The sequence below is a fragment of the Eretmochelys imbricata genome, chromosome 12 (assembly GCF_965152235.1).
Source record: "Eretmochelys imbricata isolate rEreImb1 chromosome 12, rEreImb1.hap1, whole genome shotgun sequence".
Lineage (NCBI taxonomy): Eukaryota > Metazoa > Chordata > Testudines > Cheloniidae > Eretmochelys > Eretmochelys imbricata.
The window spans coordinates 1,567,912-1,594,204 of NC_135583.1; the positions used below are offsets into that span (position 1 = coordinate 1,567,912).

Here is a 26,293-nt window from a genome sequence, read left to right on the forward strand (position 1 = left end):
TCTTTGTTTAATCCCAAGCTGATGGTGACAAATTTGCAAATGAACTGAAGCTCAGCAGTTTCTCTTTGAAGTCTGGTCCTGAAGATTTTTTGCTGCAGGATAGCTGCCTTTAAATCTGCTAGTGTGTGTCCAGGGAGGTTGAAGTGTTCTCCTACAGGTTTTTGTATATTGCATTCCTAATATCTGATTTGTGTCCATTTATCCTTTTATGTAGGGACTGTCCGGTTTGGCCAATGTGCATAGCAGAAGGGCATTGCTGGCACATGATGGCGTAGATTACATTGGTGGACGTGCAGGTGAATGAACCGGTGACGGTGTGGCTGATCTGGTTAGGTCCTGTGATGGTGTCGCTGGTGTAGATATGTGGGCAGAGTTGGCATCGAGGTTTGTTGCATTGATTGGTTCCTGAGTTAGAGTTACTATGGTGCGGTATGTCATTGCTGGTGAGAATATGCTTCAGGTTGGCAGGTTGTCTGTGGGCGAGGACTGGCCTGCCTCCTAAGGCCTGTGAAAGTGAGGCATTGTTGTCCAGGATGGGTTGTAGATCACTGATGATGGGTTCGAGAGGTTTTAGCTGAGGACTGTATGTGATGGCCAGTGGAGTTCTGTTGGTTTCTTTCTTGGGCTTGTCTCAAAGCAGGAGGCTTCTGGTACACATCTGGCTCTGTTGATCTGTTTCCTTATTTCCTCGTGCGGGTATCGTAGTTTTGAGAATGCTTGGTGAAGATCTTGTAGGTGTTGGTCTCTGTCTGAGGGGTTGGAGCAAATGCGGTTGTACCTCAGCGCTTGGCTATAGACAATGGATCATGTGGTGTGTCTGGGATGGAAGCTGGAGGTATGAAGGTAGGCATAGCGGTCGGTGGGTTTTTGGTATAGGGTGGTGTTAATGTGACTATCACTTATTTGCACCGTGGTGTCTAGGAAGTGGACCTCCCATGTAAATTGGTCTAGGCTGAGGTTGATGGTGGGGTGGAAACTGTTGAAATCGTGGTGGAATTCTTCCAGGGTTTCCTTCCCATGGGTCCAGATGATGAAGATGTCATCAGTGTAGCGTAGGTAGAGAAGGGGCGTGAGTGGACAAGAACTGAGGAAGCGTTGTTCCAGGTCAGCCATAAAAATGTTGGCATATTGTGGGGCCATGCGGGTGACCATAGAGGTGCCACTGGTCTGGAGGTATATATTGTCACCAAATTTGAAATAATTGTGCGTGAGGATAAAGTCACAGAGCTCAGCAACCAGTTGTGCTGTGGCATCATCAGGGATACTGTTCCTGACAGCTTGTATTCCATCTGCGTGTGGGATGTTTGTGTAGAGAGCCTCTACATCCATGGTGGCTAGGATAGTGTTTTCTGGAAGATCACCAATGCATTGTAGTTTTCTCAGGAAATCAGTGGTGTCACGGAGATAGCTGGGAGTGCTGGTGGTGTAGGGTCTGAGTAGAGAGTCCACATATCTGGACAATCCTTCAGTGAGAGTGCCAATGCCTGAGATGATGGGGCGTCCAGGATTTCCGGGTTTGTGGATCTTGGGTAGTAGATAGAATAACCCCAGTCGGGGCTCTAAGGGTATGTTGATTTGTTCCTGTGTTAGTGTAGGGAGTGTCCTGAGTAGATGGTGCAGTTTCTTGCGTATTCCTCAGTGGGATCTGAGGAAAGTGGCCTGTAGACTTTGGTATTGGAGAGTTGTCTGGCAGCCTCCTTTTGGTAGTCAGACCCATTCATAATGACAACAGCACCTCCTTTATCAGCCTCTTTGATTATAATGTCAGGGTTGTTTCTGAGGCTGTGGATGGCATTGCGTTCTGCATGACTTAGGTTATGAGGCAAGCATTGTTGTTTTTCCACTATTTCTGCCAGTGCACGTCAGCGGAAGCATTGTATGTATAGGTCCAGACTGTCAGTTCGACCCTCAGGAGGAGTCCATGTGGAGTTCTTCTTGTGCTGTTGGTGGGAGGGTATCTGTGTATCAGTGCGCTGTTCAGTGTTATCTTGAAAGTATTCTTTGAGTCAGAGATGGCTAAAGTAGGCTTCCAAATCACCCCAGAACTGTATCATGTTTGTGGGGGTGGTGGGGCAAAAAGAGAGTCCCCGAGATAGGACAGACTCTTCTGCTGGGCTGAGTGTGTATCTGGATAGATTGACGATATTGCTGGGTGAGTTTGGGGTACCACTGTTGTGGCCACATGTGGCAGGTAGGATTTTAAACAGCTTACAGTCCTTTTTCCTTTGTAGGGAGGTGAAGTGTGTAATGTAGATCTCCTGTCTTATTTTAGCAAAGTCCATTTGTATGGAAGGTTGGTTATTTATGAGAGTCTCCAGGTCGGAGAGCTCTTTTTTGATGTTTTCCTGTTTGCTGTATTTGTCTGTATTTGCTGTTTGTCTGTATTTTGTGTCATGCACCCACAAAGCACACTGTGTCAGGTCTTAATTAAAATAATAATGCATCCAGACCATTGTAAAAATGTCCTGTCCTTGTGCACTTCCACCACTCTGCTGGAGATTCTAATAGATTTTATTGTAAGGAAGTTTTTCTTGATAGTCAGCCAGAAAGTTTCTATTTGAATTCATCCCATTATTACTCTTAGGTCTTATGTTCTTTGTAGTACTTGAAATAATTCCTCTCCCTTCCTGTCACCTACACCATTCAAGTATTTGTAGATTTTTGTCATGTCCTCCCTTTGTCACTGATTGTGCAATTGTCAGTAGGGTGCCATGTGGATGTAGAGGTCTTACTATACATCTCATTGCAGAATTTGGGGCCTCAGATTGTGACACACAACCAGGAAAAAAAAAAAGCAGTGACTTGGTGATTTGATATGGTATGATTGAGTGAAATAATTTTACCTTTCTCAGATTCCTTATGTGCAACAGGGCTAGATTGAAAAAATCCCAAATTAGCACTAGTAGGACCATTTTAGAATATTAACACCAAATAATTGTTACAACCTTATTTACTTTTCAGTATTTTTATTTTTTGGTTAGTTTTTGCATTTTACTTGGCTTCCACTATGAAAATAGACTACTCAATTTTATTTGAAGTTATTTCCTAGTTAGTTTCACTTTCAGGTTCTCATATAGAATAAATCTTCAGCATTGCAGTTGCAAACGTTGGCCCCAGTCCTGCAAACATTTAAACACATGCTTAACTTTACTATTACAGTAAAATATCAGAGTTACGAATACCTCGGGAATGGAAGCTGTTCGTAACTCTGAACAAAACATTATGGTTGTTCTTTCAACAGTTTCAACTTGATTATCATACACATTGTAAGGAGAGTAATCACTTTAGATAAGCTATTACCAGCAGGAGAGTGGGGTGGGGGGAGAGAAAACCTTTTGTAGTGGTAAACACCCATTTTTTCATGCTTTGTGTGTATAAAAAGATCTTCTATACTTTCCACAGTATGCATCAGATGAAGTGACTTGTAGCTCACGAAAGCTTATGCTCAAATAAATTGGTTAGTCTCTAAGGTGCCACAAGTACTCCTTTTCTTTTTGCGAATACAGACTAACACGGCTGTTACTCTGAAACTTTTCAACAGTTTACAACTGAACATTGAAACAGCTTTGAAATTTTATTTGCAGAAGAAAATGCTGCTTTTAGCCGTATTAATTTAAATGAAACAAGCACAGAAACAGTTTCCTTCCCTTTTCAAAACATTTTTTAACTTAAGTTTAACACGGTACTGTACTGTATTTGCTTTTTTGTAGTTGTTTTCTGTGCTGCTACCTGATTGTGTACTTCCGGTTCCAAATGAGGTGTGTAGTTGACTGCTCAGTTCATAACTCTGGTGTTTGTAACTCTGAGGTTCTACTGTATGAGTAATCCCATTAACTTCAATGGACCTACTCATGGTAGTAAAGTTAAGTACACGCACATAGACATTTTTACAAGATCAGGGCTGTGAGCAGTTTTATTAATTTTAGTGGGACTACTAATTTAAGCAAAATGAAGCATGCATCCAAGTGTTAGCAGGTTTGGGACCATTGTAAGGTAATGTTGAAACCCAAACACAAAACTATTTTTATTTTTAATCCCATTAAAGCAATTTTGTAAATACCAGCTTTTGTCAACATTTTTTATTTTAATAATTTTTACAGTACCTAAATTCAGGGCCTAACCTACCAACCAATAGCCTCTTAACCAATGGCAAAAAAATACCTAAAGAAGAAAATATTTAGGTAACTGAAGAAAACTGCCTCGCTGCTCCTTTCATGAGCTCAGCAATGCAGTACAAGGCCCTGGGGAAGATGATTACACGCAGAGAGAGCTAGAGAGGGGTGACAACTTGTGCTCTGAGTGCGGGTCTCCCAATAGTTGGTGTTTTTTCTTAAAGCCCCAGCTCCAGGAGTCATGGGATCCCGTGACGCTCACGGCCGGAGCGCTCCCTGCTAGGAGCGGCCACGCGCCTTGAGCGCACAGGCTGTGGGGGAGGAGCCCGGCTGCGCGAACGCTTCTCTGAGTCCTGCCTTGGGACACCGGGACTACATCTCCCAGCAGCCCTTGCGCTTCCGGCCGGGGGCGTGCGCAGTCGCGTCTCCAATGCCGTTCGCCTCGGCGGCGTCGCGCGGGGCGGCTGAAGATGGCGGCACGCTGGAGCAGCGAGAATGTGGTGGTGGAGTTCCGGGACTCGCAGGTAACAAGCCCCCGCAGCCTGCGGGAGAGCGCATGCGCCACGGCCTCCGCGCCCCCCCCCCCCCGCCCCCGGTCCGTGTGGGGAGCGCCCTGCTTTCCCCCCTCCCATGGCGCTGGGGCCGAGGGGGAGCCCGCCTGCGGCGCTCCCCGGCGCACGGGCCCCGCCAGGGCTCGGATCCTCCCGCCCAGCCCTCGCGCCGGGGGGCGCCTCTCCCAGCCCCCTGCGGGTGGGGCGGGCTGCTGCCTGGGCAGGGCCCTGCGCCCAGCGCCGCGATGCAGCCGCTTCTGGGGAGCCACGCAGCAGCGCGGTGGCGGCGTTGCTCCTGCCAGCGCCGGGCACTGCAGTCCCGCAGGGACAGGGCTCGGCTCAGGGGTCTGCAGGGGTGAGCAGGGCACTGGACAGCTATTTAACAGCCACAGCGCTGCGCAGAAATGTGGGGCGGGTAGTGAAGAGTCCATGCCCAGTCGGAGCTGCAGGGACACTGTCCGCTTGGAGGCATGCTGCCATTGCCTTGTCTGCGCCGCCTCGTCCTGGGCGTCGCTGATGTCGCTCGGGGTGTGAATACGCCACCCCGGAGCCCCCCGGGCGTAGACAGCGCTTCGTCGGCTGGAGACACGCTCCTTACAATGGCATGGCTGTGCTGCTGCAGCCCTGCCCTGGGAAGGTGCCGGGTAGCCCCTCTTTGTCGCTGGGAGGGAGCTCTCCTGGCGACAAAATAAAACCACCCCCAACCAGGGGCGATCGCTTCACTGGTGGGCAAGCGGCTCCCCCCAGCAAAGCACTGTCCACACTGGTGCTTTTTGTGGTTAAAACTTTTGTTGTTTAGGGGTGTGGTTTTTTACACCCCTGAGCAACAAAAGTTTTATTGCCAAAAGTGCCAGTGTAGACAAAACCAGAGCTACCTCCTCTGGCAAAGGTAGAGTAATTAAGTGGACAGGGGAGCTCTCTCCCATCGGCTTGGACATCTTCACCAGACATGCTACAGTGGCACAGCTCCATCCGTGCCGTTGTAGCACTTCTAGTGTAGACTAGCTCATAGAAATGCAGGAGTGGAAGGGACCACATGAGGTCATCAAGTCCAGCCCCCTGCACTGAGGCAGGACCAAATCTAGATCGATGGATCCGATGAAGTGAGCTGTAGCTCACAACAGCTTATGCTCAAATAAATTGGTTAGTCTCTAAGGTGCCACAAGTACTCCTCTTCTTTTTGCAAATACAGACTAACATGGCTGCTACTCTGAAACAAATCTAGACCATCGCTGACAGTTGTTTGTCCAATCTGTTCTTAAAAACCTCCAATGACAGAGATTCCACAGCCTCTCTAGTTAATTTGGTCCAGCATTTAACTTCTGTGACAGTTAAGAACTTTTCCCTAATGTTTAACTAAATCTCCCTTGCTGCAATTCAAGCCTGTTACTTCTTGTCCCATCCTCCGTGGCTAAAGAGAACAATTTCTCACCCTCCTCTTTATATCAGCCTTTTATATAGTTGAAGGCTGTTATCATGTCCCCACTCAGTCACCTCTATTCCAAACTAACAAACCTAATTTTTTCAATCTTTCCTCACAGGTCATTTTTCTAGCTCTCCTCTGGACCTTCTCTGATTTGTCCACATCTTTCTCAAAGTGTGGTGTCCACAACTGAACACAATACTCCCAGTTGAGGCCTTATCAGGGCTCCCTAGAATGGAGTAATTGCTACTTGTGTCTTGTGTAAAACACTTCTGCTAATACATCCCAGAACGATCACTTTGTTTGCAGCGTGTTACATTGTTGACTCTCATTTAGTCTATGCAAAAAGAAAAGGAGTACTTGTGGCACCTTAGACACTAACCAATTTATTTGAGCATGAGCTTTCGTGAGCTACAGCTCACTTCATCAGATGCATATCGTGGATGAAGTGAGCTGTAGCTCACGAAAGTTCATGCTCAAATAAATTGGTTAGTCTCTAAGGTGCCACAAGTCCTCCTTTTCTTTTTGCGAATACAGACTAACACGGCTGTTACTCTGAAACCTGAATTTAGTCTATGATCCACTATAATCTCCAGATCTTTTTCTGCAATATTCCTTCCTAGAGAAACAAGGTGGGTGAGGTAATATTTTTTTTTTATTGGACCAACTCTGTTGGTAAGTGGGGCAAACTTTCAAAGTACACAGGGCTTTTCAAGAGCTCTCTCTCGCCATCAAAAGTTGGTCCAATAAAAGCTATTACTTCATTCAGATTGTCTGTAATCTCCTGGGCTGACATGGCTACAACACTGCATACTCCTTCCTAGGCCGTCATTTCCCATTTTGTATTTGTGGAATTGATTATTTCTTCCTAAGTGAAGTACTTTATCTGTGTCCTCATTCAATTTCATCCTATTTATTTCAGACCATTTCTCCAGTTTGTCAAGATCATTTTGAGTTCTAATCCTGCCCTCCAAGGTGCTTGCAACCCCTCCCAGCTTGTTATCATACACAAACTTTATAAGTGTACTTTCTATGTCATTGTCCAAATTATATTTGAAGATATTGAATAAAATGGACTCAGGACAGATCCCTGTGGGACCCCACATGCTATATCCTTTTAGCTTGATTGTGAACCATTGATAATGTGCACCCACCTTGTAGTAGGTTCATCTAGGCTATATTTCTCTAGTTTGTTTAAGAGAAGTCATATGAGACAGTAACAAAAGCCTTACTGAAGTATAAAATCATACTTCTATCAAGAATTTTTTTTACCTGTTGTTGTTACAGTTAACAACTGAGATGCCTGTAATTAAAATATTAGAGAGAAAATTCTCTCTCTTTTGGTGGTACTTGCTATATAGTCACTTTCAGAGTTTCCTTTGAAATTAGTCATTTTCCCCCATTGTTTGTGTGAGGCCTTAAAGCAGCAGTAGAGAGAGAGAGAATCCTAGAATATCAGGGTTGGAAGGAACCTCAGGAGGTCATCTAGTCCAACCCCTGCTCAAAGCAGGACCAATCCCCAACTAAATCATCCAAGCCAGGGCTTTGTCAAGATGGGCCTAAAAACCCTCAAAAGAAGGAGATTCCACCACCTCGCTAGATAACGCATTCCAGTGTTTCACCACCCTCCTAGTGAAAAAGTTTTTCCTAATATCCAACCTAAACCTCCCCCACTGCAACTAGAGACCATTACGCCTTGTCCTGTCATCTGCCACCACTGAGAACAATCTAGATCCATCCTCTTTGGAAGCCCTTTCAGGTAGTTGAAAGCAGCTATCAAATCCCCCCTCGTTCTTCTCTTGTTTAAAAAATAAAATGTAATTGCTAAACCCCAAAGTTTGGCAGGGATACTCAGTAGCGAGTGTATTAGCTGAAACTACTTTTAATTCAGTTGTAGAAACCTTTTAAAGTTGACTATCCCTTTAACTTTTTCAGAACAAGTTCTTATTAAAGTAAAGTTGAATAAAAATGTGAGCAGTAAATTGGGTTCCCCTGGTACTTTTAGCAATATTATTTTGTTTACAGCATATATTTTTAAATGTGTTGGTGTCTCTTTAATCCAGGATTTGGGCAAGATCCCAGAGTTAGGCCTATTTTTTTGAGAAATGCCTTGGAATCATTTATGACCATAAGTGTTCAAGGCCTTGGTTTTATGTTTTCTTCCAAACTACCAGATAAGACATACTTGTATCATTTTCCCCTTCTTTCAACATGCTTACCCTAGGTTTATTTTTTAACTCTTGGCTCGCCTGCCTCGCCCCTTTACTTAACTGCCAGGTGAGTGACTGACTCCGTCAAAGTATTTTCTGTTTCTTTCTCCTGAAATGGATTTTGGTAATCTGGACAGTTGCTGCTAGTTTCAGTGTTAGTGACCATCACAGCTACAACCCTTGCAAGGTGATGGGGATCTAAGCATGGCTGCAATCTGCAAAAGAGATTCATGGTGAATGGAAATGAATGACCAAGTTGATACGTAGAAACCTGGCTGCTTTCCTGTCCTGCACGTCTATTGCATTTAAGGTTCTTTTAATAAAATAGCAGAAAGATCTCTGGCAATAAGCGTGATAGGAAATCCTCTTGGCTTCATTTCCTTGAAATCCTTGTGTGAAAGTGTAGTGACTATCAAATATCTGAACAGCCAAGATAGCTCTGTGCCTGCTAAGCAACATATTTTTAAAAACTCATAACCTCTGTTGCCAAGAAAATGAGCATTTTAAATTGAAGTTTGTTGCTAAGCATCCCGTGTTTTGCTGAATGCATACACTTAATCAATTGAGAATAACTTTTTTATTGTTTTTGCTCAATTGCTGATCATATATTTATTCCTCTTATTAAAATGACTATACCCAGAGTTCTAGTATTTTTGTCCAGCTTAATCATCTAAAATCTGATGTGCAAATTATATCTTGTTCATTTAGCCATAACCCATTTAAAACACTTGGGGAACAGACCCATGTCTGACGTGCTGATTTACTGTTTCTGTTACTGCTGGGGTTGCTGGTGAAAGCAACATTTAAATTATTTTCTGTGGCAGTTTATCTCTAGTCTACATTGTTCAACTGGGTTTGAGTGGAAGAAAATTGGGGGCCCTCTCTTCAAGAAAACAAGAAGGCAAACTTATATTTTGGAAGCTACTACTTATAGTGAAACTCTCTTACAAGTGCATCCAAATGCAGATGTTTTAAAATATACCACATAAGGAAACATGCGTAAAAGAAGCACTAGCAATTGCAACAACAGTTGAACACAGTAGCTCTGTCTGTTACAGTTCATAGAATATCAGGGTTGGAAGGGACCTCCGGAGGTCATCTAGTCCAACCCCCCGCTCAAAGCAGGACCGATCCCCAACTGCACCTGTATTCTCTCTCTGTGGTCCAGCAAGAGTTCCCACTTTTAGCTTCTAGCTCCCCAGCAGTCACCTCTTTTGGGTGCAGACTAGTGCCTCTGTCCCTCCTGAGCTGTGAATTTCCAAGTAAAGCCAGGATGCCTAAGCAGGGCCTGCTTTACTCTTCGTCTTGGAGACAGAAAACGGTGTAATTATCACAGTTAAGTTACCACACAGCTCTTTCTAAGCAAGCACATTTATTCTTAAGGTAAAAACATTACAGAGAAAACATATTAACACAATAAAAGAGCCTATATTGCACATGCCAATAAGTGTACCAGAGATCACCCCAACTCCAACAAGTGGTCTGGCCAGTAAACAGTCCTTTAAACCCCACCAGGGATTATTTCTGTGGTTACAAATTCATAACCCCTTTTGCTCAGAACAAGGCGACAAACTGGGCCACGTCCTTCCAAGAAAGGACTGCCCCTTCTCCACTGAGACAGATGGTCCTGTTCATCTGTAGGATCAGAAAGAAGGCCCTGAGTCTGTTTTAACTCAGGCTGTTTAACCAGAAGTCCTTTTTTTGTCTGTTGGTCCATGGAGAATCCAGTTTGAACCTGTCTATGCAAGCCTCCCCAAGTGGTGATGCTGCTCTGGTGGTGTTACAGCTGAAGGGAATTTACCTAACCAGCCCCCCTGTTCTTAGCTCCTGTTAGCGCTGTGGTCCCTCTTCCCCATGGAATTACATGCAGTCCCTGGCCACAATGACAGACCAACTTAATTCAGTCAGGTTTGTGCAGTATATTGCAGGAAATTACCATCTCTGTCACACTACTTCTTTAGGAACAAAGGTGTTGAGTTAATGTTTTCAGTGTAATGAATCCAGCCTACAGCCTTCTTTGTTTTGCATCTTGCATTCCTCCATCTCTTCCTCTAGTCAAAGTATTAAAGAGATCAAGTTTTGAGAAATGAACATGGTGCCGTGGTGAAGAATTGCTTCCAGAGAATTGATAATGAGATGAAGACATTCACCTCTAGTTCACTTGTTCAGATCTGGTCCAGATCAGGAGAAAGCAAATCTTACCACTTGACAGTTTATGTGAAATGAGTCGGGGGTCTCAGTCCTCTTCCTTGCAGATAGATTTCAACATGACAGTTGTCAATCTTAATAGAGAAGCTGAGGATTAAAAAGACTATGGAGGCTGAACCTACTTCCTTTCTCCTAGAGCTGTTTCTTGCAGGTCAGCAGCAAGGCCCACTGGTGGATTTAGGAACTGGCACTGCCAGTTCTAGGAGTAGAGGACTTCAGTCCCCAGGGCTGGTAGGCTGGCACCTTTCACTAACGCTGAACATACTCATATGGTTTGGGTTTGGATCTGTATGGGTAGGGCTGTGTGAGAGCTCTGCTCACAGCATGTGGTAAAACACTATAACTCCTTAGCTCTTACAGAGCACTTCTTGGCAGTATATCTCCGAATGTTTTACAAAGTCAATCCTCAGTATCATTATCCCCATTTTACAGCTGGGGAAGCTGAGGTTCACAGAGGTGAAGTGATTTTCTGGAGTCACCCTACAGACCAGTGACAGCCTGCATCTCATCTATGTTCTATCCACACTGCCTCTGTGACATGAATATTACACAGATGCTAAAGAGCAATCTACAGACAAATAACACTCAGCACTTACAGCCCATAGAGCTCCTCACTGCAGCCAACCTGATGTTTAATACCAAAGCGTTACTTGTGGAAACTCCAGGCCACAGCCTACAATACTGTATCGCTTAGCAGAAAGCCGTATAGCAGATTAAAACCTGGAGTGTCTACAGGCTACATCTCCTCGCTGAAATTGAAGGAGCTTGTAATCTGTGCTCTTTGATCCAAATGGATGTGGCCCATAGGTTCTTGGCAAGCTGTCAGTGCAGCCCAAAGGTGGGTTAAAATAATTTTTTTCTGATTAGCTTTCAGCATGCAAGACAGTGAGCTAAGCTAAATAAGTAACTGGTCTCTACCCTCCAAGAGCTTACAATTTAAAGATAGTTTATGCTCCAATACATCTGTTAGTCTATAAGTTGCCACAGGACTCTTTACTGAATCTAAAGATAGTGCAACCATGGAAAATCAAGTCTGTCTGCTTTCTGCAAAGTGGAAAGCAATAGTTACGGTACATCCAAAAGCAGATAGCATTCGGGGGTATGAGAAGGTGCTTTCTGAAGATAGAAGAGCAGTAAAGATGTTTGGGGGGTGGGGGATGCTGCCTGTGCTGTTGACTAAGCATTCCTTTCAAACATGCAATAGTTTGAACATACCTATCTAAATAAGCTAATTGCAGCAATTGCAGGTAACCTGAGAATTTAGTCTAGAGGAAATCTGTCTTAGTTTTGCTCAGAGCTGCATTCTGAAAGGTCATGTTCTTGGCATGCAAAACCTCTGCAATGAATTTGACAGTGAAGTTTTACACCCAGATTCGAACCTGTAATACTGGACCGGCCATCTTCCTATCAAGTGACCTCATTTGTGACGCTGACAGAATGGTCGTCCAGGATGTGAGACTGTATACTGGCACTTTGTCCTGTTCTCGTCAGTAATTAAGTTTTATGGCATTGAAATTTGTCCTAACAACACTTACTCACTGTCTACAAATGCAGTATACCGATACATAAAGTGTTAATTACAACCATATATGAATGGTTACTAAATTGCAAAGAACTTTTTAAAACAGGAACAGCTGATTAAACCTATTTTAAAAACCTTTGTACAAGATGACTTGAGCTTTGAATTATTGGCGTTCTCCTATCTCCTGGGAAAGATGGACAAAGTACCAAGAGCATAAGGTTGCTCCACGCTAGCTGTATTAAATACCTGCCAGTTGACTAGTTCTTCATCAGACCAAAAGCGCTTATGTCAATAATGGCTTCAGCTATTTTCCTCTTCATTTTTCGTAAAAGGAGCTATTCTAGCTATTGTGATAGAGATGGCAATTTCCTGTTATATCTTAGGGAGACCTTACTAATTAAGTTTAAGTATCTTTGGAGTCCATTGTATTAAATGAATAGTTCATATATTATTGTGGGTCGTGATTGCATGTAACTGCTCGAGGGGGGAGATGTGACAGATGTGAGACCTAGCGTTTCAAAGGACTATCTTGAACAATGTGTCAGACAAGAATGGGCTTTTGTAATACAAAGTGTCAAGTGGATTTCCTGGGGAATATCTAGAGCAGCGGTGGTCAAACTTTTTGGCCCGACGGGGATAGAAATTGTATGGTGGGCCATGAATGCTCACAGAATTGGGGTTGGGGTGCAGGAGGGGGTGCAGACTCTGGGGTGGGGCTGGGAATGAGGAATTTGGGGTGCAGGAGGGTGCTCTGGGCTGGGATCAAGGTGTTTGGAGAGCAGGAGGGGGATCGGGGCTGGGGCAGGGGGTTGGGGCATGGGGAGAGGCTCAGGGGGTGTAGGCTCCAAGCGGCACTTACCTCAAGTGGCTCCTGGAAGCAGTAGCATTACCCTTCTCTGGCTCCTACGCAGAGGCGTGGCCAGGCGGGTCTGCACGCTGCCACATCCGCAGCTCCATCCGCCCCATGCATCCCCATCCACGGCTTCTGGGAGCAGCGTGGTGCGGCCCCTGACCCAATGCCCCAGCCGGAGTGGGGCCGAGCCGCGTGGTGTGGCTCACAGTCCGGCTTAAAACGGCTCGTGGGCTGTAGTTTGTGCACCCCTGATCTATGGGGAGGTGAATGCAAATTCCTCACCTCTGATTATGCAAAAACCCAGCCTTTCAAAGCTAGGCCCTGAGGAGCAGGCCACTGTCTGCTGATCACCTGTTACATGAGGCCAAGATTAAGCTATTCATGGTGGTTCTTGATTCTGAATCTGTGCCAGTTATGAACCTGTAACCATGGGGAAAGCCCAGTTGTGAGTTTTGAAGGACTGACACCTACCAGAGCCCTTGTTGACCTCTGATAAACTTTTTAGCTTGCAAGTAGGTTCTTTTAGTCTTTTAATATGTTTTCTCTGTAATGCTTTCACCTGAAGAGTAAAGGTGCTTGCTTACAAAGAGCTGTGTGGTAACTTATAACTGTGGGCTATCCACAGGGCACAGCCTCTGGAGAGAAAGCAAAGCACAGATGCTGGCCTTTTAGGCAGACTGGCTTGCTGGGAGTATCAGAGGGTGGGTAGAAAACTGTGCAGCCTTTAAAGAAAAAAGGAAAATAATGCAGCTCTCTACCCAAGAGAGGTGACGGCTGAGGAGCTGGGAACTTAGAGTGGGGGCCCTTGAGGGACCACTCGGGGGAATACAGGTACAGTTGCCCTGAACTGTGACAGAAATATTGTTGCAAATCCTCCTCCCCTATGTTACGTTGCTGTAAATGTCATAACACACTTTATACTAGTAATTCTGTTTGCAGTTCTTAACTGGAGTCCAGGGGGATAGCTTTAGCCCTTGCTATTTAGGGTCCTAAATAACGGAGTCGTTTTAAATTCTTAGCTTCAGTGTTTGGAGAAATGTATGAGACCCACTACTAGCCAGAAGACTCAACTTACCAGCCAGAACAAAACAATCTGAACACTAAAAAAATGCAGGGAGGGCAGCCAGCACTACCCTGCTCATAGGTTTGCCAGCCCGGCAATAGAGTAAAACCAACATATATATTTATTCTTTTTTCTGCTGCCCAGTTGGTAGCTTGAAGCTGACCAGAGGCTTGTTAATTTCACACTGACACTGCTTGGCAAAGCTCTTAGCAGCAGTAAAAGGACAGGAGCTAGCTAGCTGGCTGCAGACTTAGGAAGATGGCACTGTGTTGCTTTACAGTTGGGTCATATTTAGAAGCTTATCTTTGAAACCATAAGAGCTAGAAGTTTTTTTAATTACATTTAAATGATATGTAAATTGATGGTTTAGGCCCTTGGCTATTCAGATAAAGCTTCCTACGCACCGTTAGCACGTAGATGTCAATTTTTCAAAACCTGCTTCATTTTCTCTTCCTGCAGAAACTTATCTGCCAGTCTGTTCTGTCTCAATCTCTTGGAGGGACTTAGGGGTCTCTTAGTTTCCATCAATACGAAAGTTAAACATAAAGAAGACTCTGATATATCTTAGCTATCTTCCATTTGTGCATGTCTGGCCTACAGAAGTGGTCACACTTTACATACGTGCAGGATTGTAAAAGATGTTCCCGGAATAAAAGCAGGGTTAACATTTTTTAAAAGCTACTTATTAATAATAATCATTAGAGAACAGTGATTAAAAGGTTTCATCTGTGGTTGCAGAGTTAAGGGAAATGAAGTAAGCTTTCAGTGCTTGCAGCTGTGTCTGTCATATCTATTCTTCAACCTACACTAAAGAGACAACATCTTCACACTACCTTCATCCTTCAGATCAGCTCCCCATCTCAGATTGTGATTTGTGGGAGGAAGATAATTCTTCTATCCCTGATGTCAAGCAAGCATTGCTTCCACCCTCCCGGCTTGGGCCTTCTTAAAGATAAGCAGGCAGGCGTTCCTTCAGGATTTCAATCTTGCACATAGCTTTGTTTGACTGGAAACGTAAACTGATGGGTGTAATTTAGTTTTTTCTCTTTGACAGGCAACTGCTATGTCAGTGGATTGTCTTGGACAGCATGCGGTGCTCTCAGGGTGAGTGTGACACTCTACAATAGAAATTTGTGGCAGTCTCTTTCAGAAGTCAAATCAGTGACCTTCAGGCTGATCTTGATTGAAAAGCTGATGTACTGTTGGAGGGGGGTGAAACTGACTTCTATTCAGAGCTTACTGGGTCACGTTTCCCACGCGACAGAGAGGCAAAAGACAGAAACACTAACTCAAACACTGTCGCTGTTTCTGCAGCGGATGCTTTCCTGATGACACCAGTAGAGTCTGTGGAGTGTCACTTAACTAGTATGGCCATCTGGAATTCTGCTTGAAGTACAGATCACTGATGGTTTTCTTTAGAATCATAAATGAATTAATAAGCTCTTAAATTATGCAAGTGGGTGGGAGATCCTGTATTTTGCTGTCAATATCGCTGCCAGGTGAATCCATGCAGTATGGTCAGCTAAATTAATGCCCCAGTTTATCTTACCGTGGTTTTCCAAAGTCCAGCTCCCCCACCCCACTCCTTACCCCTCATTCCCTTTTGTATAGGACCCTGGTGTATCACGTCCTTGTGTGGCAAGGTATGTGTTAGGAACTGGAGGCAGTGGTCTGAGAGCACCTGACCCCTCTGTACATTGGCCCTTGCCTTCTCTGCCTCTGGATCCTGCAAGGAAACATGAGAGAAGAGTAGAAGTGGCTCTCTTATAAATTAGGACCTAGGCTGAGCACACCCCTTGGGCTTTGACTTTCCCCTGAGTGTGCACCGCAAAGTCGGGCCTCCAACAAATGAATTACCTATTTGAAAAGTGCAAAACCCTGTGCTTATGCACTGGAGCACTATTGCCAAGATATGGAGGGACTAGTCAGGTTATACCAGGCCCAGAGGAGGTCAGGACAAGGATGGGGAGCAGCTACCATCATGGTCCTCCAGTGATATGTGAGGGCATAACCCTGCAGAATGCATGTATGGTCCTGCAGTTCTGGTTGTTGGAAGAAACCCTCTAGATTGGCATGGTAGCAGGTGCCATAGATATTTGGCTTTCAAGGCACCTGCTCCCTTTGGCACTGTGACTCGGAAGCCTCCTGAGTGGCTGGTGTTTAAACTGCTTGGGCTGCATGTGTTTTGCTCCCACCTGTCACATTACGGTGAGCTAGTAACTCATTGCCATATGCTAATGGCACATTACCAGCCATTAGCATGTTCTTTTCAAAATGAAAGATGTGGCTGCAGCTATCTGGCTGACTCCACAGTTGTGCTCAATGGTTGTTCCTCCCTCTACTGCTCCTGTCTCTCTGTCTTTAAAGCAAAAAGACAAAGTCTGTGGATACCCATCACCCCACCCCCAAGCCTGCCTGTCTCCTCCTTGTAGTCACATCCCTCAGTGCCGCTTTGTCCCCAGCAGTGTCTGATTTGAACAGGAACAGCAGGCCCGGCAGTCAGTGTAGGTCTAACTCAGAGGTGGGCAAACTGTGTGGCCCGCGGGACCGTCCTGCCCCGCCCTTGCACTCTTGGCCTGGAGGCTAGCCCCTGGCTCCTCCCCTGCTGTTCCCTCTCTGAGCGCTGTGGGGCTGCGAACTGCTGCTGCTCTGAGCAGCATGATAAGGAGGGGGCGGGGGTTGGATAAGGGGCAGGGGGTTCCAGGGGGCAGTCAGGGGACAGGAAGTAGGGGGCAGTTGGATGGGGTGGAGATTCTCAGGGGGGCGGTCAGGGAATGGGGAACGGGGGGGCTGGATAGGGCGTGGGAGTCCAAGGGGGGTCTGTCAGGGGTTGGGGTTATGGATAGGGGTCAGGGCAGTCTGGGGGCAGGGAGAAGGGGGATTGGATAGGGGGTGGGGTCCTGGGGGGCCTGTCAGGGGGTGGGGGTGTGGATAGGGGTCGGGGGGGCAGTCAGGGGAAAGGGAGTGGGGGGGTTGGATGGGGAGTTTCCGGGGGGTGGTTAGGGCTGGGGGTCCTGGGAGGGGGCAGTCAGGGGACGAGGAGCAGGTGGGGTTGGATGGGTCGGGGGTTCTGAGGAGGGCAGTCAGGGGGCGGATGGGGGCGGGGCCCAGGCTGTTTGCGTGGCACAGCCTTCCCTTCCCGGTCCTCCATACCGTTTCTCACCCCGATGTGGCCCTCGGGCCAAAAAGTTTGCCCACCCCGGTCTAGCTGGATACCACTCCCACTTGCACGTTTTGATTTGCTCATGCCAGTAACACAGCTAGCTTGCCTGCATTTATAATGGCTTGGGGGCAGCCCTGCATTTTTGAAAATCTGCTGTGTGTGCCACACCCACACCTGAGCCCATTCCCATGCCTCTGTCCACCAGCATGCTCAGCACCCTGTGAAAACCATGCATATGCCTGTCTCCCACACGCCTTACACTTCTGAGAATGTAGCCTCCGATGATTTTAAAAGGCTTGGTTTGCAAAGGAAACCCAGCTGTCTTCCTGTTCCTCCTCTTGGCAGTGCTGTCAGAGCGCCCAGAACAGCTGCCTGCTTACCGTACATCTGACCTTTGTGTGATCAGTAATAAGTAATTCAGGACATTCCAGTGCCAGCCTTTTGTAGAAGTAACTTTAACAGTCCTGATATCCTCTTATCTTTTCTGTCTCTCTTTGGATCCTCTCTAACTTATCAGTGTCTCCAGTCTGATCCTTTCTACACTTTTGACTTCACACACTTACCAAAAGGGGATTGAGGGAATTCAGCGTTTGCAGGAGTAATATTTATTTGTGCCTTATCAAATGCTTCTCTTTTTTTTTTTTTTGGCATGATAGGCAGATTGTTAGTTCAGCTTGGTTTCAGGCTAGCTGTGATAATGCAGGCTCTTTGTGTGTATGTACCTTGCAGCCGCCGTTTCCTCTACCTAGTTAACCTGGATGTGCCAACCGAAGGTCACCGCAAGATCTCCCGTCAGAGCAAATGGGACATTGGGGCAGTGCAATGGAATCCACATGACAGCTATGCACACTACTTTGCAGCTTCGGTGAGCTCACTTTTTAAACACTTACATCTCCATGAATGCCCTAGTCCTGCAGTTGGATCCACACAGGTGGAACTTCTGCTTCTACAAGGCTAGTGGGGCTCGGGAGCAGCAGAAGTGGAGAGGTCACCGGCTCCTGAACTGTGGCTCAGCCCCTGAGGCCCCTTCTGCTTAGGCCCCACCCTCATGATTCACCTTTATGCCAGTAAAAAATGGGAGGGCAGAGCCCTCCCACTCTTAAAAGTGATGGGGCCATGCCCCCAGACCCTCTCTGTTCCAGCACCCCTGACAGGGCTCTGTGCAGGTACAAGAGTAGCATATATATGCACATGTGTGCAAATCATATTGCAAGATCAGGTCTTATGTTTGGTTTATTGCTGGCAAGGTGGTAATTCTTAGTTACTGGTCAGTGGATGATGATTCTAGATGTCTCTTATTTGTCTTTTCTAAAGAATCTTCTCAAATAGATAAGGCCCACAAATTATCATTATCCAATAGGGAATGGTGGGCTCTGCATTTTTTTAACCCCTTCATTTTGTTACATGACTTACAAGTGTGTTAAATTTCTTGCTCTGTACTATTTTGTTCTTGGCATTGCTGATGGGATGTGGTTCTTGACCCAGTCTGTAAATAAAGCCGATCAATATTGGCTTATCTCCATAACAAACACAGGAGGGCAAAAAAAAAGAGTTGGGATTTGCAAATGGGCAAAGGACTGAGTTTTGTCCTGAAGTGACTATCACACTGAAAGTTAAGGTGGTTTTAAAATGAAAAAACAGAGACACTGAGGAATCATCCTACGTTGGTTGCTCTGACCCATGAGACAAATGACAGGCATCTTATCCATGCCTTCAGGCAGCTGGCTCTTCCTAAATAGCTTACAAAAAGGTGCCCTTCACTACTGCTTTTTGATATTTACAGCCTGTGATGATCACAAGCAATAATACCTGGCAGCCCAAAAGCAATGTTAGTTGCAAGCCAAGTAAGAGGCTTCTCTTCAAATGCAGGCTGAAAAAGGAATGCATTGTCCTTGCAATGCTGGTTCCAGCAGCAAGCCAACTTCCTGGGAATGCTGTAGCTAAGCAGTGTGAGCTTTGCTAACTCCCAGTGAACCAGGGGGTCCCTCCAGGCAGCCTTGCCTTCAGAAGAGCGGTGCTAAAGTTCTAACCCAGCATCCTTGAGATGCAAAGAGCATCCTTTTGCTCCCCCATAATAAGCTGTAGTTTGCACCAAGCCTGCCTAAAACGAATTCCATTGCGTTTCAGTGTCTTGGTAATAGGTTTATAGGTATCCTCATTGCTGAAGCAGGTCAGGGAAGGAGTTTGCATTAGGGCTCAAGTGGCGGCATCCCCATCTCCAGGCCAGAGGACTTTCCTTTTCTCCCTTGTTGTTGTTGGCTGATGTTCCGGTGGCAGTCTGGAAGAGGGCTTTCCACGGGCTAAAACTTACCCTATCTAATTTGGAGGCAGGAATGCTAGAATCCTTCTCCTTGAAGTCTGTGCAGTGTTCTCATGACACTTCTGAAGTTTTCATTGGTTTTCAGGACTCTTTAGAGATAGCCCTCTCGAGTGAACTGCACCTTGGGTGGCCCTTTATGGCTGTGCGCAGGGGGTGTGAAACACCATCACTCTGACTTGGGAGTCATTCACGTTTCTTTTGTGTGCTGTACATGACTGCAGTCAATGCAGGCAGAGAGGAAGTCCATCCCAGGGTTGCTGGAGGAGGAGTTCTTATTTTTTGGCTTCTTCCCAAAGGAATCCGCACACACGTTCTCTCCTTGTGCCTGGCTCTGACTAGAGTCTGGCCTGGGAAAGTTCATGCCCTTCTGTTCCTGGGACCCTGTTATTCCCCCGCCTTCAGGATAGTCATAAACATTTCTTCAAGAGGGGTGAACAGACCCCTCTGAAGCCATTGCTCATACGTGCCCTGAGGAGTAGTTGTTGGGAAGCAATCGCAGTGTGCAGCTGTCGCTCTCTGGAACCAGGAGCTGTGCTGCCAAAGATGCCACCTTCCGGCTGACATGTGCCACTGAGGTCCTGAGACACCTGCTGACACATCCTACAAAGAGGTGAGGTGGTATCCGGGGTGCCCTGGCCAAATTCCACTGCGGACTGGTATTCCACCTCCCCCAAATCCCCCGACTCTTTCAAAAGGCTGTGGGAGTCTCCCTGTTCTAAGCCCACATATAGAATTGCTGTCACTGTTAAACAGGTGCCACATTCCATCGCAGAGCCGGAGGGTTGCGTTTCAGTGATGAGGAAGTGTGTTATCCATCTGTAAATACCGAGCTTTGGAATGAATAGTGCTGCATAAATGTAAACTACCTGTACTCTGAACTATTATGGTTTCCATCAGATGTCTGTACTGTTAAAACAAGGGGATAATGCAGATAATTAAATGGCAAAAGCTTTGTTAATGCAGAGTTAATGTTCTCGGTGATACCTCGTTCCCTTCCAAAATGTCAGGTTCAGCGAAGCTCAAACTTCTGAAAATCGGGCAGAGTTGAGCTTAGGTCATGTTCAGTGGACTGCTGCTTATCCACTTGCACTATCCAGCTGGTGGGAAACATTGAAGCTAATAATCCTGTTAACTTCTTTGTCTGTACATGCTCAGTGTAATTGGTTAGGTGCAAGAATAAGCGCGGGAGGCTTGCAACGAGCCCTTTTTGAAATAGCATTTAATTTGATTTCCCCCAAAAGAGCTCTGCTGTGGTGTGATGAGCTGAGCCCTGGTTTTATCTCTGTCTGCGAGTAAAAGGGAGGTTGCCAGAATCTGTCAGCTTTAAGAAAAGCTGTTTTTTTCCAGGAGCTTTATCTTGGGAACCCCTTGGCCAAATGGGGCCAAATTTGGCTCGCTAAGAAAACCCCACAGCCCTATGAGGCACACTGAATTTCAAGGCAATCTGATTCTAGAGAACTTAGAATCAAGCTTTAAACAGAAAACTGGTCTTAACTCTAGCGAAGCGGTCACTCTGCTGTAACAAGAATGAGTCTTGGAACCACACTATTATTTATTAGGTGTATTACAGTAGTGCCTCAGAGCCCTAGCCATGGACCAAGACCCTGTTGTGCTAGGAACTGTACAAACACAAAACAAAAAGACAGTCCCTTCCCCAAAGAGCTTCCAATCTAAGTAACAGTTCCAGGGAGATACTTACCATAGATACACCTGGGTCATCCTTGTGATCTCCAAATAGCAATGTGAGCTAGTGCCTCATTCCCTTAGCCAGAAGGAGTGGGGAGCACCCTGAAATGCTCCCACTGTAACAGTCACTCCTTCCTGTTTGGCAGTGGCATAGATGGGTTTTGGGGGACCTCTTCCCACCTGTCATTTAAAACTCCAGGATAAATCTGTATAGAATGCAAAGGAATTCCTGCAGGCTGACTCATGGCTGCCGGTAGTTTGAACACCACACACTGGGTCCAGAGTAGGACACTTAGGGAAACATTTGACCTTGGGATTTTGTCTACATTCCTATTCACCTCTAATTTTGAGTGAATTGAAGCAAGGTTTAGGCTTTGAAGAGAGTTTCAAAAGCTTTATCTGCCAATCAGGCATGGGTTCATCTTCGTTCCCCTTCCAGTCTGAGTGAAGCCTCTGCCATAAAGGGTTTGACTCACCAGTAACTGATACTGTTCCAATCGCAGGGACCTCGAACTTGACAGATCCGGAGCCCTGTACTGCTCTGTGGGCCTTCCACCACCTCATTTCATCCATTTAATTTCAGAGCAACCAGCGAGTTGACCTGTATAAATGGAAAGATGGTAATGGGGAAGTTGGCACGTCACTGCAAGGGCACACGCGTGTGATCAGGTATGAGAATGAGGAACCCAGCACTGCTTTGAGGTACTGTGAGGAAAATCACAGGGCTGGCTTCATAGCTGGTGTACACTGAAGCATAGTCATCACAACCCTTTTGCTTGGAGAAATTCAGACTATTTTTACCCACTTCCTTAGCCCCTGCTGCCACTTGGAGAAGATCTCTGATTTAAAGAGACCACCATTCCATGGCTGCAGCATGCACATCTGGTTCAAGTTAGTGTCTGGTGACTTCGGTGTCATTACATTTTCCCATGGCAGTTCTCCTAAAGAACAGCAGCCGCCATCAGGGAAACAGACAGCCGGGCGCTATTAAACTGAATCCCACCTGCGACTCAGACTGACGCCAGATACAGGGAAGTAGGGCACAGGCTGTCCTTAATGGCTAAGTTGTCGCACATTGCACTAGTACACGGGGAAGCTCTGGAGTCTGATGCATGCCAGCGGATGGGCCTGGGATTGTCACAGGACTAGTGCTTTCATTCTGTGTTGGGGATGGGGTAAAGAAAGCATTTCTCCCTTGCATGTGGATTGTGAAGACTAATTGCAGCCCTTCGGACAGTTGCCAGCCCTCTCTGGTTGAGGGCTGTGTTTGTGTTGCACGTACAGCTGTGATGTGCCTCGCAGAATGGAGGGCTGGGGCTAAGAAATGCCTGGCAATCTGGGGTTTGCTGCTAAAATATCCCCTCTCTTTGTAAAAACAACGAGGAGGACTTGTGGCACCTTAGAGACTAACAAATTTATTTGGGTATAAGCTTTTGTGGGCTAAAACCCACTTCATCAGATGCATGGAGTGGAAAATACAGTAGGAAGATCTATATAACAGTACATTAAAAGATGGGAGTTGCCTTACCAAGCGTGGGGTCAGTTCTAACGAGACAATTCAATTAAAGTAGGTTATTATCAACAGGAGGAAACATCCCTTTTATAGTGGTAATCAGGATGGCTCATTTCAAACCGTTGACAAGAAGGTGTGAGTAACACCTTTTCAACTCCATGCATCTGATGAAGTGGGTTTTAGCCCACAGAAGTTTATGCCCTGATAAATTTGTTAGTTTCTAAAGTGCCACAAGTACTCCTCATTGTTTTTGCTGATTCAGACTAACACGGCTACCACTCTGAAACCCTCTTTTTGTGGGGCGGTGGGCAGAAGTAGTAGCTATAAGGCAGAGTGTGGCGAGGATCATTTACTTAAAGAAATAAGGTAGGTCCTGCTTTTATTCATGAAGTCTTTAGGAAATCTCAATGTAAATGCCATGGGTTTGTTACGGAAAGTTGTGGAGAGTTGCTTTATGAACTGCCGAGAAGAGAATGCCAACAGTGTGTTATGTGTGCAACTGACAATTGTGTTCTCCTTTGGTTTTGCATTTGCAGTGATTTAGACTGGGCGGTGTTTGAGCCAGATCTGCTGGTTACCAGTTCTGTTGATACGTACATCTACGTTTGGGATATCAAGTAAGAGCAAGAACCTCCACTCTTACGCTATGGGAAGATTATGGGGCTTCTCTTTTTTGGTGACTGGCAGCTTGGAGGAAAAAGTGCTCTCGTTCTCTTTCAGCTGTGCTTGCAGAAGCCAGAACCAATTTCCCTTAGTCTCAACAGCTCCCAGTCCTTCAAGTAGGTTCAGAATCTGCACAGTTGTGCTGTTCTATAAAGTTATGTCATGGTCCCACACTGAACAGGAAGAGGCACTGATGGATTTTTGCCCCAAAAATCTTTCTATCAAAACTTTTTTTAATAGAAAACTGCCTTTTTTTTCCTTTGGGGAGGAAAGAAAAAACTCCATTTTTGTCAAAAACCTTCAGTTTTTCAACAGCCTGAATAATTGCAAAGAAAACTGCTTAAATTTTTTTTATTTGTTTTTATTTGAAGTATTTCATTAGAGTGAAGAATTTCTTGACCAGTTCCACCTAAGAGTGAGTTAAAGTGAGTTATACTTGTTCCCATAATATAAAAACTAGGGGCCACCAAATGAAATTAATGGGTAACAGGTTTAAAACAAATAAAAGGAAGTTCTTCTTCACTCAACACACAGTCAACCTGTGAAACTTCTTGCCTAAGGGGGATGTGAAGGCTAGGACTATAACAGGGTTTAAAAGAGAACTGGATAAATTCATGAAGGCTAAGTCCATTAATGGCTGTTAGCCAGGATGGGTAAGGAATGGTGTCCCTAGCCTCTGTTTGTCAGAGGGTGGAGATGGATGGCAGGAGAGAGATCACTGGATCATTACCTATTAGGTTCCCTCCCCCTGGGGCACCTGGCATTGGCCACTGTCGGTAGACAGGATACTGGGCTGGATGGATCTTTGGTCTGACCCAGTATGGCCATTCTTATGTTCTTATGTTAAAGTCCTAAGGTCGGAGTGTCTGCTGCTGTGAGTTGTCACAGTGCTGCATTTACTTACACCAGCTCAGCAACTGGCCCATCGGGACCGCTCAACTTTATTAATTCCTCCTAATTTTATTATAGCCTGGAGACAGATAAGTTGTCTTTACTCTGGGGCTGTGATTCCATCTGCTGTGAATTGGGATCATCAAAGGCTTTGATAAACTGATTGACAGGTTGTCTAATTTTACTGTAGCTTCTTCATATACTGCTGAATCTTTTTTGGAAATGTTGTGCTGTAACGTCCGCCACAAGAATGGCAGTAGCTGTCCCTTTGCCTCCCACAATAGCCACACGCCAAAGGGAGCATAGTTTCTCTCCCCCCTACCCTATCACAAAGACTCTGCTAAAAAGCCCCCAGTTCTGCCTACAGTCTTAGAATCATAGAACTGGAAGGGACCTTGAGAGGTCATCTAGTCCAGTCTCTTGCATTCAAGGCAGGACTAAGTATTATATTTAACCTTAATGCTTTACATGTTAAAGCACAGGCTAAAATTGTGATTCTTCTCTGGCTGGTGCCCCCTTCCATTAGACTTGTTTGTGAGCACAGACAAGTTTGTGTCATATCCGCCTCCTTGTTTAAAAAAAAAACAACCCCCCAGAGATAAATAAGATCCAGGAGCCAGTAATAAGTTCAATTTTCCATTACATAGAAACATAGAATATCAGGGTTGGAAGGGACCTCAGGAGGTCATCTAGTCCAACCCCCTGCTCAAAGCAGGATCAATCCCCAATTTTTGCCCCAGATCCCAAATGGCGCCCGCAAGGATTGAACTCACAACCTTGGATTTAGCAGGCCAATGCTTAGGGGAGAAGGGGTTGTCCCAGCTGAGGAGAGATGAGGGACTTATATTGGTAATGTTGTGTTTCAGGGACACCAGGAAACCTACAGTCTCGCTCTCTGCAGTTGGTAAGTACTAGTTCCTGTTATAGGCATAACCTCTGCCTGCATTGTCATATGCCTCTGCTATTCCACCCTCCCTGCTCTCTCTGGTTTTCTTCTGCATTCAGACCCAGGCATGAAAACACTCGCATAGGTGACTGTCCCACACAGCAGCAGCCTGGGCAGTGGCTGTTTCTTGGAGGTCCAAAGGCTCTTTTCAGAGACGCTGTTTAGAGCAGAATTGAGGTGTATGAAGAGGAGAGGCCTCCTTGATTGCATGCTGCCATTTTCCAGTGCCAAAATAATCGCTAGGGCCAAGAGTCACAGCGATTGGGGGCGTGGAGAGGTGTTGAGTGAGTGGGCAGGAGGCTGGCTGGATGGCCTGCATGCATTGGGCAGCTGTGAGTCAGCCTGAAGGAGTGCCTGGGGTGCAGTGGAGAAGTGGCGTGCCAGCCAGCTGGGGGCAGGGGAGGGCGTTGCAGAGCTGGCTGGCTGGAACAAAGGAAGACCGGCTTTAGCAGGTAAATGAGCTATGCAGAGTGGTTGAAAGCACAGAGAGGGTGAGGGTGATAAGATGGAGGGGTCTGGGCCCCCTCTCACCTTGGCTCTGATTATGCCTCAAGCACATACCTACTCCATATGCAGGAGGCGCTATGGTGCTGTGCTCATTTGTTCCTGTGCTGAGAGCTCCGTATACATGTATGTCTCATGCTGACAGGCTTGCTAGGGACTCTGTGTCTCGTAACAATGACTGACTATGACAAAAGGGGAGGAGCTAAAGCACGAGAGCTGAGTTCTAGTCCCACCTCTGCCACTGACTTTATCCCAGTCACCTCCTCCCCATAATACCTACTCCCCTCCAGGTGGGCTTGGGAGGCTGAATGAATGGTTGGAAAGCTCTTGGGTACAGGACCCTGTGGTGGTGCTAGGGCAGCTGCTCGAAAGTGAGGTGCTAAGCTGTGTGGTGTCTCTGTGACTCAGATGTACGGAGCCTTGTTCTTTCCTCATCACCCTGCTGCACGTGTCTGTTCTCTCTAAACCATGGCTCTCTTCCCTAACACAATTTTTCTATGTCCTTTTATACTTGACTGAACCAGTTGAGAAACTAAAATGTATCCTAGGGGTGTTATAAGAACATAAGAACGGCCATACTGGGTCAGACCAAAGGTCCATCCAGCCCAGTATCCTGTCTACCGACAGTGGCCAATGCCAGGTGCCCCAGAGGGAGGGAACCTAAC

The 26,293-nt window shown here is 46.0% G+C and overlaps 1 protein-coding gene across 6 annotated transcripts in view; it reads left to right on the forward strand.

Annotated features, from left to right (window-relative positions):
* The first annotated feature begins 4,364 nt into the window (after positions 1-4,364).
* WDR59 (WD repeat domain 59) overlaps positions 4,365-26,293 on the forward strand; it is an 82,862-nt gene continuing 60,933 nt past the window's right edge. Inside the window, exons 1-6 of one of the 6 annotated variants that reach the window (XM_077830945.1) lie at positions 4,365-4,636; positions 14,997-15,046; positions 17,835-17,970; positions 21,695-21,780; positions 23,161-23,241; positions 25,045-25,082. In XM_077830945.1, coding sequence (XP_077687071.1) covers positions 4,583-4,636; positions 14,997-15,046; positions 17,835-17,970; positions 21,695-21,780; positions 23,161-23,241; positions 25,045-25,082 — 445 coding nt within the window. In that variant the 5' untranslated portion in view covers positions 4,365-4,582. The remainder of the gene's footprint in view (positions 4,637-14,996; positions 15,047-17,834; positions 17,971-21,694; positions 21,781-23,160; positions 23,242-25,044; positions 25,083-26,293) is intronic. The other 5 variants (XM_077830946.1, XR_013347621.1, XR_013347620.1 and 2 more) reach the window with 5 other exon arrangements.